Genomic DNA, 15,459 nt, shown 5'->3' on the forward strand with positions numbered 1-15,459 from the left:
GCCCTGCCTCCCTCTCCAAGTTCATCTCAGTGCCGCTGTCCGGCCGGCTCAGCCTGGCCTTTTCTCTGAAGCCTTTCCTGACCACTCGTGACCTCACTGTGGACTCCCTCCCAATGTGCTCTCACACATACGCCCCCTAGTGGTGTGCATCGCTGGCTTTTGTAGGCTGTCTTGTCACTACTGGCTGTGAGCTTGCTGGGCTCAAGGACGAGGCCTTACTATTGGTTTCCTGCCTCTCAAAGAACTTAAATTGGGTTCCAGCTGCACACTGGGCGCCAGTGATTAGGCTGCATGGCACCGAGCTCTGCCTCCTCCAATTTAAATTTAGAGGCTCCACTACACTAAGAATTCTGCCCCTTTCAATATCTTTAGAGATGGCTTCGAAAGTAAAAAAAACATCTTGCTTTGTTGAGATGTAACAGAGTCACTGTAACGGCCTATAATTGTCACAGATGATGGGGACTCTTCCCAGAAGGTGCCCCGCCCCCCGTTATCCCTGAACACTGCAGCACACACCCAGCCCTGGGGTACAGGTCACCTACTGACCTGCCCCCTTCATTAGTTCAGATGGAACATTTGGATGGGGTAGGGTTGAAGGTGACCCCTGCACTAGCCATTTAAAAAGAGCTTTTTCCAGTAAACTATTAAAATCTGTGCCATAAGGAAAATGCTTACATAGTTGAGAACAAATTTCTCAAATACTTTGTTAAGCAAGCAGATTTTTCTCAATGTTCAATTTGGTGTAACTAGTATTGACTAGCCAGTGCTAAGTGCCGTAGGATATTGGAGAGGAGAAAACTTTTTCTTGAAGGAGGCTATTAATTGTGTTAGGCAGACAAAACAAAATATATCCCATTCAGCATTTTTTCATATACTATTTTAGATTTGTCTCTAAGCACCCTGTATTTAGAAACGTCAGGTGTGGGGGAGGCACCACCAGGTTCGGCACGGCTGTCAGGAGACAGGATGGGGGGCAGGCACACGGGACGCAGGCCTGGCCGGGCTGGGGGAGACAGAACCCGAAGGGCAGCAGGGTGACGAGCAGCCCCACCTAAGTCGGCACATGCATCTGCTGAAATTGAAATCGTCTTGTCTTGATGATGAAATGTACTTCTGGTCAGAAGACTCCACGATCCTACACACTCACTGATGTAGGCTGGTGGGAATCAATGAGCAAGGTCACGTGTACACATACTCCTTGCTGAGGGAATCCCCATCTCTCTCCTCACTCCCCACCCTCAGCTAAAAACAAGAGCCAGCAGGAATTCGCAAGTAAGATGGTCAGATAATACCAACGGCAAATGCCCACGGTGCTTATTATTTGCCAATGTCCTTGTATTTTAGATGTAGCAACTCATTTCATCCTCACAGTAACCCCACGGGCCAGGCGCTGGGTTTACACACGGGGAGAGGGTACGGACAGGGAGAGGGTGGACAACTCGCACAAGGACACAGAGCTGGGGTCCACACCGGGACGGGCCAGCTCTGGGGCATGGTCCCTCGGCTCTTATGCTGTTTTGTTGGACGACGGGGTTTAAGCCACAAGGGCAGTGAGAGGTAGAAGGCACTAATCTCCAAAAATCTTTCTGCAGAGGCAGATTTAAGAAGACAGGCCTGGGAGAAGGAAAGCCAATCTTTATTCTGATAAAATCTAGGCGCGGCTATCAGCAGCTCTGGGATAGGCAGCGAATCAAATCCTTCAAAAAAGAATGTCCAACGGACTGTTCTCTTACCGTGGAAATTTAAATTGGGAGATAGGTTTTAACCGCTTAGAATGCAACCGGTTACGCTTTTCTTGAATTGTTAGGGGTTTTTGGAAGTAGAGTTTTTTCATCTTTAATTTGTATTTGTAAACCACCCTCCACCCCCTCACTGCCCCACACACAATTCAAATAGCAAAACTGTTGTGCCTTCTATTTGAGTGCAGCCTTAGCAATTGTTTAAAGAATAGTTTTCAAAAGCCTAGGAAAAAGTGTGCAAGTGGCTTCACAAGTGTCTATACTCTCCTCTTAAAGTCGTGTGGGGCAGAGGGCACTGGGGTGGAGGGCGCTGGGTCAGGAGCCTGGGTCCCAGCTCCGCCGTAAGCTACACAGGGACCGTCCCTCAGGGGCCTGTCCCTGTGGCCTGCCAGTGGTCCCAGTAAAAAGTGAGGGTCCCATCTATGTGAGATGTCCAGAATAAGCAAGTCTGTAGAGACAGAAGTGGATTATTGGCTGCCTGGGGCTGTGGGGAAATCGGGAGTGACTGGGAGTGGGTTCCTTCTGGGGGATGAAGTGCTCTAAAATGGATTGTCCTGCTGATGGTTACACAACCCTGAATATACGCAAACCCGCTGACCTGCGTATTTTAAGTGGCTGAACTGCATGTTAATTACAGCTCAGTAGTGCTGTGAAAATATATTAAACCTGATTTGTCTTTTTGCTACTGAAATAAAATAGCAAAAAATAGAGGGAAAAAGAAGGCCCTTAGGCTCACTAAGCGCCTCTTCCCCAGAAGCCTGGGCCCCAGGACGACTTTCAGCAGGTGCTGTGCGTGGCCCTGGGCAGGATTCGTGCCCTCACAGACAGGCTTCCCTCACTGGCCTGGGACACCGCCCGGGGCCGGGACCCGGCCTCCGCACAACAGCCGGCAGCAGACGGCTGGTATTCCACCTCTGCTTCTTGTTCCCCTCAGCAGCTGCGTGCGGCTCCGCAGTCTGCGAGTTAGCATCACCTGTGCTCCTTTCTGTGAGCTGTCACCCTCTGCCCTTGGGCTGTGGCCCGGCCTCTTCCCGCCTGTTCTGGGACCCTGGGCCCTCCTGGCTTGCTCAGGCTGGCTCCTCCCCTGCTGACCAGCAGGAAGATCCCTTCCTCCTCTCCTGAGGATTTTCCCTCCAGACCAGACATCCGGTAGGTGCACAAAGCATGCATTCCAGGTGTCTGATGGACTGAAGCGGCAGGAGTTGGAACTAGATACAGTCTTCAGTGGAAATCACCTGGTTTTACAAATCTGACCCATACAGAAGCCTCCACGGGCCGGAGGCAGAGATCATCCATACAGTTGAGTTTTACTTTCCCTCAGCTTCTTGAAAGTAAAATGGATTCTGACGGGGGAGCACAGGTGGCATGTGCTCAGCAGGAAGACAGAGGATGGGGGGGTCTGGGGGTCCCGCCTACACTGGGAACACCAAGGCTGCAGAGTCTAGGGACTGCGGAGGCTACTTTCATCATTGCTGAGTGTGGTGTGCACTGGGGACCACTGTGTGCTGAGAGCCCCCCCACCCCATGCTGCCCCAGGCTTCCCCAAGGTGGCTGTGTCCCCCCCTCTGAAGAGCAGTCTGAGGTCTCTGCACCTGAACGTTGGGACCACTGCCCCCACCACTCCAACCGGATGCTCTGGGACATGTTCCCTTGGGCAGGGGTGCCTCTCATATTTCTAGCCACAGGCCAAAGCAAACCCACTGTGGTCCTCCTGTGCCTGCTACAGGCAGGTGGAGTCACCAAGAGTCAGTGAGTCCCGCAGGATCAGTCTGCCTGAAGGACCCCAGTGTCTCCGTGAGAGGTGTGCACATGGGAAAGCACAGGCCGTGCCCCTGAGGGTTAGGGTTTCTGCCAGTCAGCTCCTCCTCACAGAACCAGGCAGACCAGCGCCAGACAAACTTCCTGCCTCTGGTGCTCCTCAGAATCGTGTAGACCTTGGCCTTCACCCCTGGGGAGGGGAGTGAAGAGCTGCAGGCCCCCTCCACCCGGGGCCTGGGGCAGCTACACCGGAGAGCACACAGGACATGGTGCTGCCTTTGTGTTGGGGGTGTGGAGCTGGAGGAGGGACAGAACTGAGAACGGGGCTGCAGGAGGGAAAGGCTGCTCCTGGAGATGCCAGGACTTGTCTTGGCTCACAGAAGGCCACTGGCCAGTCGCAGATGAAACTCCAGCTTCAAGGTCTCCTGTGTCGCCTGGCACCACACAGCTGTCCTCTGCCTCACCCAAAGCCTAGAACTGACCTGACAGCATCATCGCTTTTACCTTACATTCTTCATCCAGCAGGTCTAGGATGCCCAGCTTTGCTTCTATGAGGTCGATGCAAGGCTGGTTATCATAGAAATCAATCAAGGTCCACGGGATCTGCTCCTTCATGTATTCTTCTTGCTCCAGTTTGAAGACGTGCTAGGATAAAAAGTCAAAGGTCAAGGTTAGCAAGTGGGACACACACCTTAACATTCATCTCCCCTAGGCGGTGACCACATGGGTTTTGCGTCCTGGAGATTGACGTGCACCATGATGACAGGTTTGGACACTGAGTCACTGTCAGGACTACAGAAAAGAAATGCTCAGTGGGTGGTCCTCATTCCCACAAACCTGCTCTAGGACATCCTGACCACTGCCCACGATGCCACACCCAACCGGTCACAGGAAGCCTCCTGTCTGCCTGCAGCTGCTCCAGTGCCCCAGAGGCCCAGGCCCAGGAAGATGGAAGTCAAAGCCCAGAGGGGGCTCCTTCACCTTCAGAACCCGGCCACCCCGTTCAGGCCTCCTCTTGAGCAGTGGAGAGCACTTTCCTAAAGCAGGGCCCCTCCCCAGGACACCTACAGAAAGTCAGGGCAGAGCCAGAGCCGGTGACCCTGAATGGAAGAGAAGTGGCCTGGGCAGTCATGCTCAGGAAGCCAGAGGACCCCCACCCCAAAACCCCAGGTCCAGACGCACAGCCCACCGAGTTGAACTGCTGCTGGAGCTTCTCATTGGCGTAGTTGATACAAAACTGCTCAAAGCTGTTTACCTCGAAGGTCTCAAACCTGCAGGGCGGGAGAGGAGAGGACAAAGTCGGCGACCCTTCCGGTTACTGAAGGACTCCCTGGGGCTCCGCAGGGCCGCCGCCACCCCCTGCACTCCCACCCAGCTCTGCCTCCACTCCAGCTTGAAGCCCCAGTCCTGCTCTTGTGCCTAGAGAGGCCACCGTTGCAAGCCATCAGGATGACAGAGCCCTGTGAAATTAGGAGAGTAGGAATGTACGTATTTTCATAATTAGAAAAAGTACCACCAACAGGAAAACTTAGAAAAAGCAGATACGAAGGAGAGAAAGTCACCCACGATTCCATCAAGCTGACTGCCAGTTACATTTTGGTAGGTTTCCTTTCACTAATTTTGTTTTTGAACAAATTAAAATTACATGTAAAATCAGACCATTTTTGTCACTTAATTCTCCACGACAAACATTTCTTCATGCCATTGTTCCCCAAAAGTATCCATGTTAATATCAGCCTCATCAACCACGGCATGGATTGACACACAGATGACACAAGGCGTCCAGATGAGGGGACATGTGGGACTGAGATTTGGCTGGTAACCCCCCACAGGCCTGGGAGTGGCTGTCCCACCCAGAGGGGGTGTTTTCCCACTCCACACAAAGGCTCATCGTGGGCTGGCCATGCCCCCCATTCGGATGAATTACAATTGAACCGTCTCCTATTGCAGAACATTTTGGGTATTTTTCCCCTGGTGTTCAGCTGATATTGATGCTGTGACAAATACTGTACGTGCACCTTTGACTTCATGATCCCCTCTGTAGGATATTACCCTAGAAGGGGATACGCCATGTCAGAGTGTGGGGTTCTTAAGAGGTAGAAGCAAAATAACTTCCAGGAAGGCAAAGCCAGTTTGTGTTATCACCCCACCCCCACCTTCCAACGGGTGAAAGTATCCGTTCTCCCAATACTGGTCAAGGATGTTTTCATTTTTTTAAATCCCTGTTCATGGAGTTGACGTGCAAGACGCAGCAAATTCAAGGATGAATGTCAACGAGTTCTTGAGGAACGTTCTGCAGCAGGTGACTGGCACCATGACTCAGACACAGAATGCTCTGCACCCCGCAACCCCCACCCCTGCACCCTGCTTCAGCCCCACGCCGGGGGTGTTCCTGTGCCTCAGCCCCCGGTCCCCAGTTGCAGGGCAACTTCCAAAAGTCTGTGGTGACCTGGTACACGAACGGTGCTTTTGTTTGAGTTTTAATCTCTGATCGTTAATGGAGTTGGACACCTTCTGTATGTGCAATCATCTGTGCTTTGTGAACTGTCTGTGATCCAGGCTGAGGTCTTTAATGGGTTTTAACTTTAAAAAATGAATGTGTTTGAAGTATTTATACTTTATCAACTCTGTCATGTGCTGATCAGCTCACATCTCTGCACATGGCTGGGTTGCTGCCGAGGGGAGGAAGGCAGAGCGCGGAGTGGAGGCTGGGCTCAGCCATGACACCTGGCTGAGCTGGGCGGGGCCTGGCAGAGCCGGGCGGGGGTCCTGCTGCCGGCCTTGTTTGCCACACCAAGGGGTTTGGATCTCACCAGGAGCAATGGGAGACTCTGAAGGCTTTTTTATTCACTTTTTGACCATCAGATTTGCGTCTTAGAAACTGGCAGAAGGGTGGAGTGCACTGATTTGGGGTAAGGTCTGCGAGACGGAGGGCCGCTATCACTGCAGCGATAGTCCAGGCAAGATCCAGTCAGGGCTTCACTGAAGCTGGTGGTGCCAAGTAACGGAAAGGTTCTAAAGATTCAGAGGGAGGTGCAAATGAGGGGACTCTGAATGACCAATGGGGCACGCAGGGGACAGTTCTGGCACAACTAAACGGGTGGGCCGCCGCTCACCAGCTGGGGACGCTGCAACAGGCCAGCAGCTGCAGCTACAAAGGAGTGAGGCCACCATGTTGCATGCTGAGCAATGTCCTCAGGCTGAGGCAGTGGGAGGAGAAACCCAGGAGGAGAAACCCGGGAGGAGGAGGGGCCTTTTCTCCTGCACACAACAGGCTGAACGAACCGGCGGAGGCCCCGTTGCTGAGCGCCTGTGGATTCTGGGCCCAAGTGCTTCATGGGCTCTCACTAGGTGCCCACAACACCCAGGAAGGAGCTAGGGTGTATCATTACTCCCACTCTCCAGTTGAAGGAATAAGGTACAGAGTGGTTACACAACTTGCCCCAAATCAGAGAGTCAGTGGGCAGAAGCCAGCATTTGAACCCAGAGAGCCTGATTTCTGAGGCCACGTTCTCCACTTAGAGAAGAGCGACTGCTTCATTAAGAAAAGAAGGAAGTGAGGACCGGGAAGGGTGACTAAGGACCGCTCCCCTGAGGAGGAGGCATTGGGGCACACGCGGAGTGGGGGCACCAACGCGGGGCCTGGGACTGGGGCACAGGCCTCATCCAGCCTGCGCCGCCTTAAGTATTCGTCATGTCTCTCATTCCTCAGTGCAGACGGCGGCATTCGCTCAGTATCACAGAAAATGAAGTCAGCCCCTCCAAACAAACTGGCCTCCATAATGACCATTCCCCAATAAAAATGTTGGCGCCACCGTGGCAGGGGCTGGACAGAGTACCGAGAAAGTGCCCTATGCAGAGGGACCAGCAAAAATAAATGCCTCAGACGCCCAGCGGGCTGGGTCGCTGCCCAGAGCACACCCGACCCGGCCCGCCCATCTCCTCTGCGCCCGCCTCAAAGAATAAAACATGGAGGTGGAGGAAGATCAAAGCAGTCAACTGCTTGCCAAAAGCCACGCGAATGAACAGCCCTGGCTCACACCCACGTAAGAGAAGTAAGTCTAGGTAATAAAATACGATCAAAGATGCGAAGTCCGAGCGGGGGCTGCACTCCAGGGCCAATGGAGAGAGGCCCTGGGCCTGTTCCCCAGGTTTCTGCCCCTCTCAGCCCAGGTAGTGGTCCCCCCACAGACCTACTTATGTCACTTAGAACCCCACTCCCTCCCTGCCCCCACCGCATCATACCCCGAGAGAATCCACGCCAAGCCCCAGAGGAAATTAAATTAATAAAACCTAAAGGGAAGATAAAGCAGCCACCTCGCAAGCGGCCAGATAGCACCGGCGGGTGCTCGCAGGACTCCTGAGCCCCACAGAGAAGGGATCTATGTCCCACTGACCACTGGCGACAGGTTTACACCGACAGCGCTCCACAAAGGACAGTCTCATCAACTCGAGGTGCCCTGATATTCGCTCGTAATTTCCTGATTTCTAAGATATTATCTGGAAACAATTTCTCTGCCGTGTAGGGTGATTATTGCAATGCTGAAGGGCCGGAGACGAATGAGGGGTTTGGGTGGCTTGGAAAACGGCTGAGACAACTGACCTCAGGAAGCCACGGCAGGTGACTTCTCCTCTACAACAGAATTTCATCTGCAGTAATTCCTCCCATCAACAGAGATGGTTTTTTAAAATAAACACAATGAATCGATTTATAATCCAGATCAACTGTCACAAAGAAATGTATATACTAGAGACAATCAGATTTCTTCTGTAAAGTCAAGGTTGACACTACTATAGACCAAATCCTTGCCGGGGCTGGGGGGGGGGGGTCAACACAGACTCAGACTTGAAGCTGAGACCGGAGAGCTCTGGTTGTAGGGGTTCTGTTCTCACCCTTCCTTCAAAATCAGTAGAGATAAAAATCTCCCTCTCATTCCAGCCTGACTTCTGGGTGTGGTGAGGGTCACCAATGTCTCTACAAATGGGGGAGTGTTTACTGGAAAGTGAAACTGCAATAAAAATTAAGTAGGCCAGTTACTCTGAGTTAATTATTAACCTCCAAGAACCTCTCACTCCGGGGGAGCCCCGAGATGCCTTGAAGTCTGGGAAACAGCCCTTCCTGCGGAGCACAGGTCAAGGTTGCGTGGAAAGACAGATATGGTATGATTCCGCAGACACGAGGTATGGAGTTCGCTTATATGACGCACCTCAAGGAGCAAAGCCATGGAAACAGGAAGCGGAGCAGCAGCTTGCAGGGCTGGCAGGAGGGACAGTGGGGCTGGTCCAAAGCTCGGGAGTCCGAGCATGACAACGTGATTGGACGTAACCCCGCAGACCTGTGCACTCACAGATGGCTAACGTGGCGGGTTTTATGTTACAGTTTTGTTTAGCCAAGTTTAAAAATTTATCTTAAAAACACATCATTAAAAAGCCCTCAAGAGATCTGGATTCTAATTTTAAAGTTAAGAAACACGGTAAGAGACACAGAAAGTAACCCGAGGGCTGAGAGGAACATAAAACCCCAGCCAATCCCATTCCCTGGTCCTGGGGCCCCAACACCCCACCCTCCCCCCCTGCCTCCCCCACCGTTCTCAGCGCTGGGCGTGCATCCACACCCCTGCCTTGCTCCAAGTCTCCCAGGCCAACTGTCCTCACCAAGCCCAGGCTGGTCATCACCAAAGTTCCCATCACACGTTGAAGGCTCGAGTCAGAGACAAATAAATGTGTGCTTCTTCCCAAGTACAAGCCATTTATTTCTTGTTGCTTCGAGGAACAGAGAGCAATAAAAGATTATGGCTGCAATTAATCAAGCCTGCAGAGGCAAGTGCCGGTTAATGCAACGTGAAAAGGAAACTCCGGCCAAAGCTGCCTGGCATCCTCCTGTCAATCTCCGTCCCCTGCCCAGGAAGAAATACCTGGTAGCAACACAGCTTCCCACATCCTTAGTTAGGAAAAGGACCTTGGACCCGGTTGGCTAAAATGCTCTGGGAGTTGCTTGCTTTGCACGTTTTAGGACCTGGGACAGGGGAGCAAGCTGTAGGGAAACTACCCTTCTACTGGGGTACCGGGACGCTGGAACTAGATGTTCGGAGAGCCCAGGGAAGGGACTGTAGCAAGGGACTTGTCAGAGGTGTGGTGGAGGCAGCTGTGGCCCATGCGGTGCATTAGGTGTTCAGAACACTAACCACCAGTCAGAACAGCATCGAGGGGCTCCGTGAGTCGCCATGCTGGCTCGTGCACTACCTGCTCCATGTATACAGAAGTGAGAGTTTATTCACTCTGGCTGCTGATTGTACAGTAACATCTTAAACATTTGCAGAAAAACCTGGAGTGGCTCGTCTACACTACAAAACTCTTTTCCGTTGTCTCTAGGAGGCACTTGCCTGGAGAGCCAGTAATGCCACGGATGGGGCTGCAGCTCACCTGGGGACAGTACCCCAGTGGAAGTAAGTAGCGCCTACTTGTGGGCTAGGGGGGCGGCAATTCCACTCTTATTTGCTAGCTACGCACATTTGTAACCCAAGGGGGGAGAGAGAGAACTCATTCCTGTCCTCTTAATGAACAGAGTTTAATGTATTCCAAAACACATCCCTGCCATCCTTCCCAATCTCTCCAGCTTCCACATGCCACTCCTCTGCTCACAGCTGACAGGGGGAATAAGAAGGTCAAAGGCAGGAGGTCATCCCAAGGGCATGTCTATGTGCACCGAGTATCCCCATCGTAGGGCTGAGATACAATGAGTGAGACAATGGACAGATGGCCTTCTCCCTCTCCAGTGTTGGGTGGTCAGTGATTTGGGTAGAAAGCTCAGAAATTTAAAAAAAAAAAAAAAAAAAGAAGTTTTCCGATGCCACAGAGGAGGAAAGTCTCCTTAGAGAGAATCACATCCCATAGTTACAGCATAAATCAAACCTAAAGGCAGTTAGTGTGAAATAGAAGGAAGGTCGGTTAGAGAGGGCAAGAGAGAAGTGTCATGTTATGCCCACTTCTGGATAACGGACAGATGACCACATTGAAAATAAAAAGATTCCATGGGTTTCCAGAAGGTTCCAAAGTCCAAAGGAAACAGGGCGGAAAGAGACCGTGATTGGAAAAGGGAAATGACAAGAAATAGCTCAACTTCAATCACCCCGGAGGGCCACCATCTTGTCCCAGATTAAGAAATGATGTCCCTGCCCTCATGGATCAGAAACAGTAACTTCCAGATTCAAGTCACTTGCCAGTTCATTACATTCCCTCTGACCAGAAGAGAGAGCTAAGGCCGGTGCAAGCTGATACAACGTGTCTCTGCAGACCGGACCCTTGGGGAACACACACAGGCACCTCCAGGGGGTGTCTGAGTGCTTTTCTGGCCACAGAGGGACCCGGAGTGGCCAGCTTGTTAACGCTGAACTCACCTGTATCAGACTTGCTGTCTCGAACTCTGCCCACAGAGTATGAACCTGGCACTGCCCAGAGCATGTCAGAGTCATCTTGCAAGGCATTTCTCTAAGACAGTGAATCACTTTTTAAATGTGACTTCTTTATGACATGGTTTGAAAAAGTAAATTGGCATCTGAGAAAGAACAAGGATTTAAAAGAAAGCACATCATGTCTGAAAGGAAGCCCAAAGGGTAGGAGAGTCCCCGGGAGGGCTTGTCAGTGTCCCCACGCTGCCCCAAGACAGGCCCCTGCTCTCACGGGAAGGCTGTCAGACGCTTGCAAAGGAACCCACGGCCTCCCTGAGATGAGGGACACGCACTGGTCAGGAGCTGACCCCAGAAACAGGAGTCGGGACCCACAGGCTGCCCACCCACGTCTGTTTTTCCCCCATGGGCAGTCTCAGGCCTTGGAGGAAAGGAACTCAATTACAAAACTAAATGGCAAATATCAGCACAAAATCCTAACTTACATGAGATGAGCCAGACTCAGCAGCGCTAGACGCTGAGGCCCCTCGACAATGAGCGGAGCCTTTTCCTAGGGACCCCCGGGAAGGGGAGGCACTGTCTTCTCAGACGCTGGGCACTGACGAGACCGAACGTAACTAGAACAAAACTGACGTCTGAGGTTTTACTTATTAGAAGCACTGAAGTCAAAATATTTTTTCATGCTAGTAACGAGTCTACATGTTAATCTTCCCACATGGGAAGCTCAGCAGAATTAGATTCTTGCTCAGGCAGATGAAGGTAACTGAGTCGGACGCTGCAACCCGGGTTCCTCGAGGTCTTAACTCCAGAAGGCAGCACTAAAGGTCAGTCCTTTGGGAAAGCTGATGACCTGTGAGTGCTCGCCGCAGAGGGACAATGCCGCAGGAGTCACTGACAGCAGGCAGCACGCTGCAGGTGTGCAGGTTGTGCCATCCTGCCGACTGAGCACAAACTCAGGCGCCTGACTGGCCAGCAGGCGCGGTGGCCAACCACAGCCACTCAGCCAGGAGCCCGAGCTCCCGGGAAGCAGTCGCTCTCCTTTCACACTTCACTTTTTCCGGGTCTCCACTGTGCTCCTGTTGCTACAGGTGACTGCCCCGCCCCCTGATGGGCTGTCCCTGCTTTGAAAGACCCAGTTCCAAGCTCACACCCCACACAAAGCTTTCCCTGACTGTGCCAACAAACTGGCTCTCTGCTGCCTTAAAACTGAGTGTCCCATTGGCCCTGCTTTAATTTCTCCCATTGCCTTGTGTGACTTAACTCTTCAGTATGTTCTGGAGGCCTCTGTGATGCCAGAAATCGAGTTTCCTTCTTCTGCCGGTACCTCCACAGCACGCCATGTGGCTCAGTTTGAAATCCAATGGTGAGCAAGAGCGGAGGCGGCGGCTGGAGGGCTGACTGTGCCAGGAAGTGGCCACTGTGGGGGGAGGCTCCCCCAGCTGCTGTTCCCCCCAGAGCATCGCAGTAGTTACCTACCTAAGCTCTGCCCTGTGAGGGGTCCGAGTTTCCCCTTTAGGGCGGGGCCACAATTTCTGAGACGCGAAGAACTGGGAGGATTTAATCTATTACTAGCATAAAGCGGGCAGGGCACTGATCGTAAATGAAGTGCGAGAGAGGGTGCCACCCAGCACATCACGTCGAATGATTCGACGGGGATCTGGAAAGAACCTCAGAGAGCCTGTGGCTCGAAACCTCGTTCTGCGCTATGGCAGCGGAAGCCCAGAGGGGGCTGTGATCCACAGACTCGGTCAACGAGCTGGTGGCAGCAAGGAACCAAAACGCCAGCCTCCGCATGCCTGTGCCACATGGCCTCCCCCTGCAGAACAGGCTGAGACGAGGAGCCGCGGTCTTTCTATCAGGCTCGGACTCTGAAAACAGGAGAAGCCTCAGGAATGAAGACACAGCACAGAGCTGGGAGAGATTACAGCACTAAAATAATCACCTTGACTGGAGGCTTAGTGAGTGAAATCAAATGGTTGATTTAAATATGACGGACACAAAACCTGAATTCAAGTTCACAGCAAATTCCAGTATGATGCCGGGCAAGACCTTTCCCTCTCTGGGCCTGTTGCCCAGCTGCGCAGACACCTCCAGGGTTCTAACAGGGGAGCCACTGGTGTCTGCACAGGATCCAGTCTTCCTCGGGACTGGCCTCCATGCTGTGGGACAACTATCACCCCAGGTCTCAGGCCACCAGGTGCCAGCAGTGACTCCGGGCACCGTGACAACCAAAACCGCCATCCCACATCCTCCACTCTCGAGTGAGATCTGCCCAGGAGGCCTCCCAGGCCCCCACTGGCTCTCAAACACCAGCAGGAAGACACCAAGGGTCCCCAGGAGGGGCGAGGGCGCAGGCCGACCCACCCGTAGATGTCCAGGACCCCGATGAAGGAGTGCTGCTTGAGGGAGGTGTGCAGGGCCTTGTTGACGTGCTCCACAATCCAGCCGAACAGCTGCGCATAGATGTGCTTGGCCAGGGCGTTGCGAGCGTTGACCACCTGCTGCAGTGACATGGTCTTGACGTAGGTCTCCGAGGCGGTGACCAGCTTGCGGTGGCACAGCCAGTGCTTCATCTGGCTGTGCTCCACCCCCAGCAGTTGGCAGAAGTTGCTGAGGTGCTCGTCCTGAGGCTGGAAGAGACATGGGAGACGGCTCAGGAGGCACCTGGGGGACAAGCCCACCAGCGTGCCCTCTGCCCTCCTGCCCAGGGACAGAACAGGCTCCAGCATTGCAGAGCCCCACTTCAACACCAGCCGCAGCTCTGGAGTCTCACGGACACTCACACCAATAAGTAGAGACGAAAATTAGGGCCTCAAGAGTGTGGTTCAAGTGGATGATAGTGAGCCTGCTACTGACCAAAGTACCAGGCCTTCAACAGACAAAAACGTGCTCTACTTATCCTGTCCCCTCCTCCATGGCCAGCTGCTTGCAGAGGCTCCAGTAGGAGCCACATGAGAAGCAATAGCCTAGGCACAGATAAACTGTTTAGATTAAGGAGCTGGAGGGAAGGCAGCAGAGTCCCAGTGAAGGCAGTTTCCCTCTGCAGAGTTCCACGTGCAGTGCTTCACCCACAGCCCAGAAAGCAGCTCACTGTCAATGCAACTTTGACGAGCACCTGGTCTAACAGCCGCATGCGCAGAACTGCACGCTCAGCTGACCCTGCACAGACACAGCCCCTTCTGCACAGACCTGCGCGACCCTGAGCTTACAAACAGACTTTCTTTCATCTTAGCCTCAGTGACACTATAGGGTGTAACTGAACTTCATGTTCTTAAAGCACTTGACGCTTAGGGGAAAAGGTGAATCCGGGTGGAAGGCTGGGACCAATGGCAAAAATATGGAACAAATTTTGACCTGAAATGATCACTTGGAACACTAACTGATAACAGGCTGAGAGCTGAAAAATAAAACAAGCTAGGATTCCTCTGGCTTAAGGCCCTTCCCCATCCAGGTGAGAAGCCCAGTCCTAGAGCAGGGCAGTGTCTCACCCAGGTGCCCAGGGCCCCACTACCCAGTGAACCCAGCCGCCTCTGCCAGCTAGCTGCCTTTCGTCTTGACCCTCCTTTACCCTAGGTACCAATCACATTACCTGGCCTTTGAGCCACTGAGAACCAGATCACCCGCAGGGACTTGTCTGATTTCACGCAGTGGGTACATCTCTTGGGCACCCAGGGCACCTCTCGGAAAACCTGCTTTTCCTACAAGGTTTCTCTCACCCATTTTTCACCTTCTCCTCTACATCCACCCAGGAAAGCCAGTAACTCAGCCATCAGCCTGCTGGGGAGCCTAGTAACTCTGAGGTTGAAAGAAGTCCTGCGGAACATGACTGCTGCCTCCTGATAGCCCCAAATTGCTAGGGGGACTCATTTCCTGATGAGGCTGCATGGTAGGATTTAAATGAGGGCTTGTTCAATGAAAATGAGCAGGTATCTGTACCATTCCCTCCCTTCTCTCTCTCTCTCTCTCTCTCTCTCTCTGTGTGTGTGTGTGTGTGTGTGTGTGTGTGTGTGTACTTCTATAGATACTTAAAATCTACCCCCGAACAAACACAGTTACAAAGTAACAGAATGTCTGAGTAGGAAAGAACCTCCAGCAATCGTTAAGGCCAGTGTTTTTACAAAGTATGGTGTGTGGAGCAACAGTTACAGAGCACGGAGACTGGCTCTACTTAACAAGAGGGATGGGGCCTCAGGTCAAACGGGACTGCACGCCCTGGTTTGTAATCGGAACCCATCAGCATCAAGACACAAGTACTTTACTGAGCACTTCCTGAACTTAACGGACCAAAGAACCCCTCTTTTCCTAAGAAAAAGCCTAGGATTGATGTTCCCAGGAAAATACCTTGGGAACTGTCATCCTAACCCAACCCTCCTACCTTCTCAATGGAGGAGACGGAGGTGAAGTGTGCTCCCCAACTGTGGCCCAGAGCCCTCACCCAGCCCACGAGAATCAGTGTGAGCTGGGTGGGTGTGGAGAGGCAGGGTTGTGCGGACCAGGTCTCCTGGCCCACAAGCCTCTCCCCCTGCGGGGACCCTCCCAGCTGCTCACCCCCTCCC

The 15,459-nt window shown here is 52.8% G+C and overlaps 1 protein-coding gene across 3 annotated transcripts in view; it reads right to left on the reverse strand.

Annotated features, from left to right (window-relative positions):
- Positions 1–15,459, reverse strand: part of MYO5B (myosin VB) — a 255,212-nt gene that overhangs the window by 81,330 nt on the left and 158,423 nt on the right. For all 3 annotated transcript variants that reach the window (XM_053664232.1, XM_037165072.2, XM_053664231.1), the window contains 3 exons: positions 13,268–13,533; positions 4,687–4,768; positions 4,002–4,142 (listed from right to left, as the gene is read on the reverse strand). In XM_053664232.1, coding sequence (XP_053520207.1) covers positions 4,002–4,142; positions 4,687–4,768; positions 13,268–13,533 — 489 coding nt within the window. The remainder of the gene's footprint in view (positions 1–4,001; positions 4,143–4,686; positions 4,769–13,267; positions 13,534–15,459) is intronic.

This window comes from Artibeus jamaicensis, unplaced genomic scaffold (assembly GCF_021234435.1).
Source record: "Artibeus jamaicensis isolate MK-2021 breed Jamaican fruit bat unplaced genomic scaffold, CSHL_Jam_final contig_354, whole genome shotgun sequence".
NCBI lineage: Eukaryota > Metazoa > Chordata > Mammalia > Chiroptera > Phyllostomidae > Artibeus > Artibeus jamaicensis.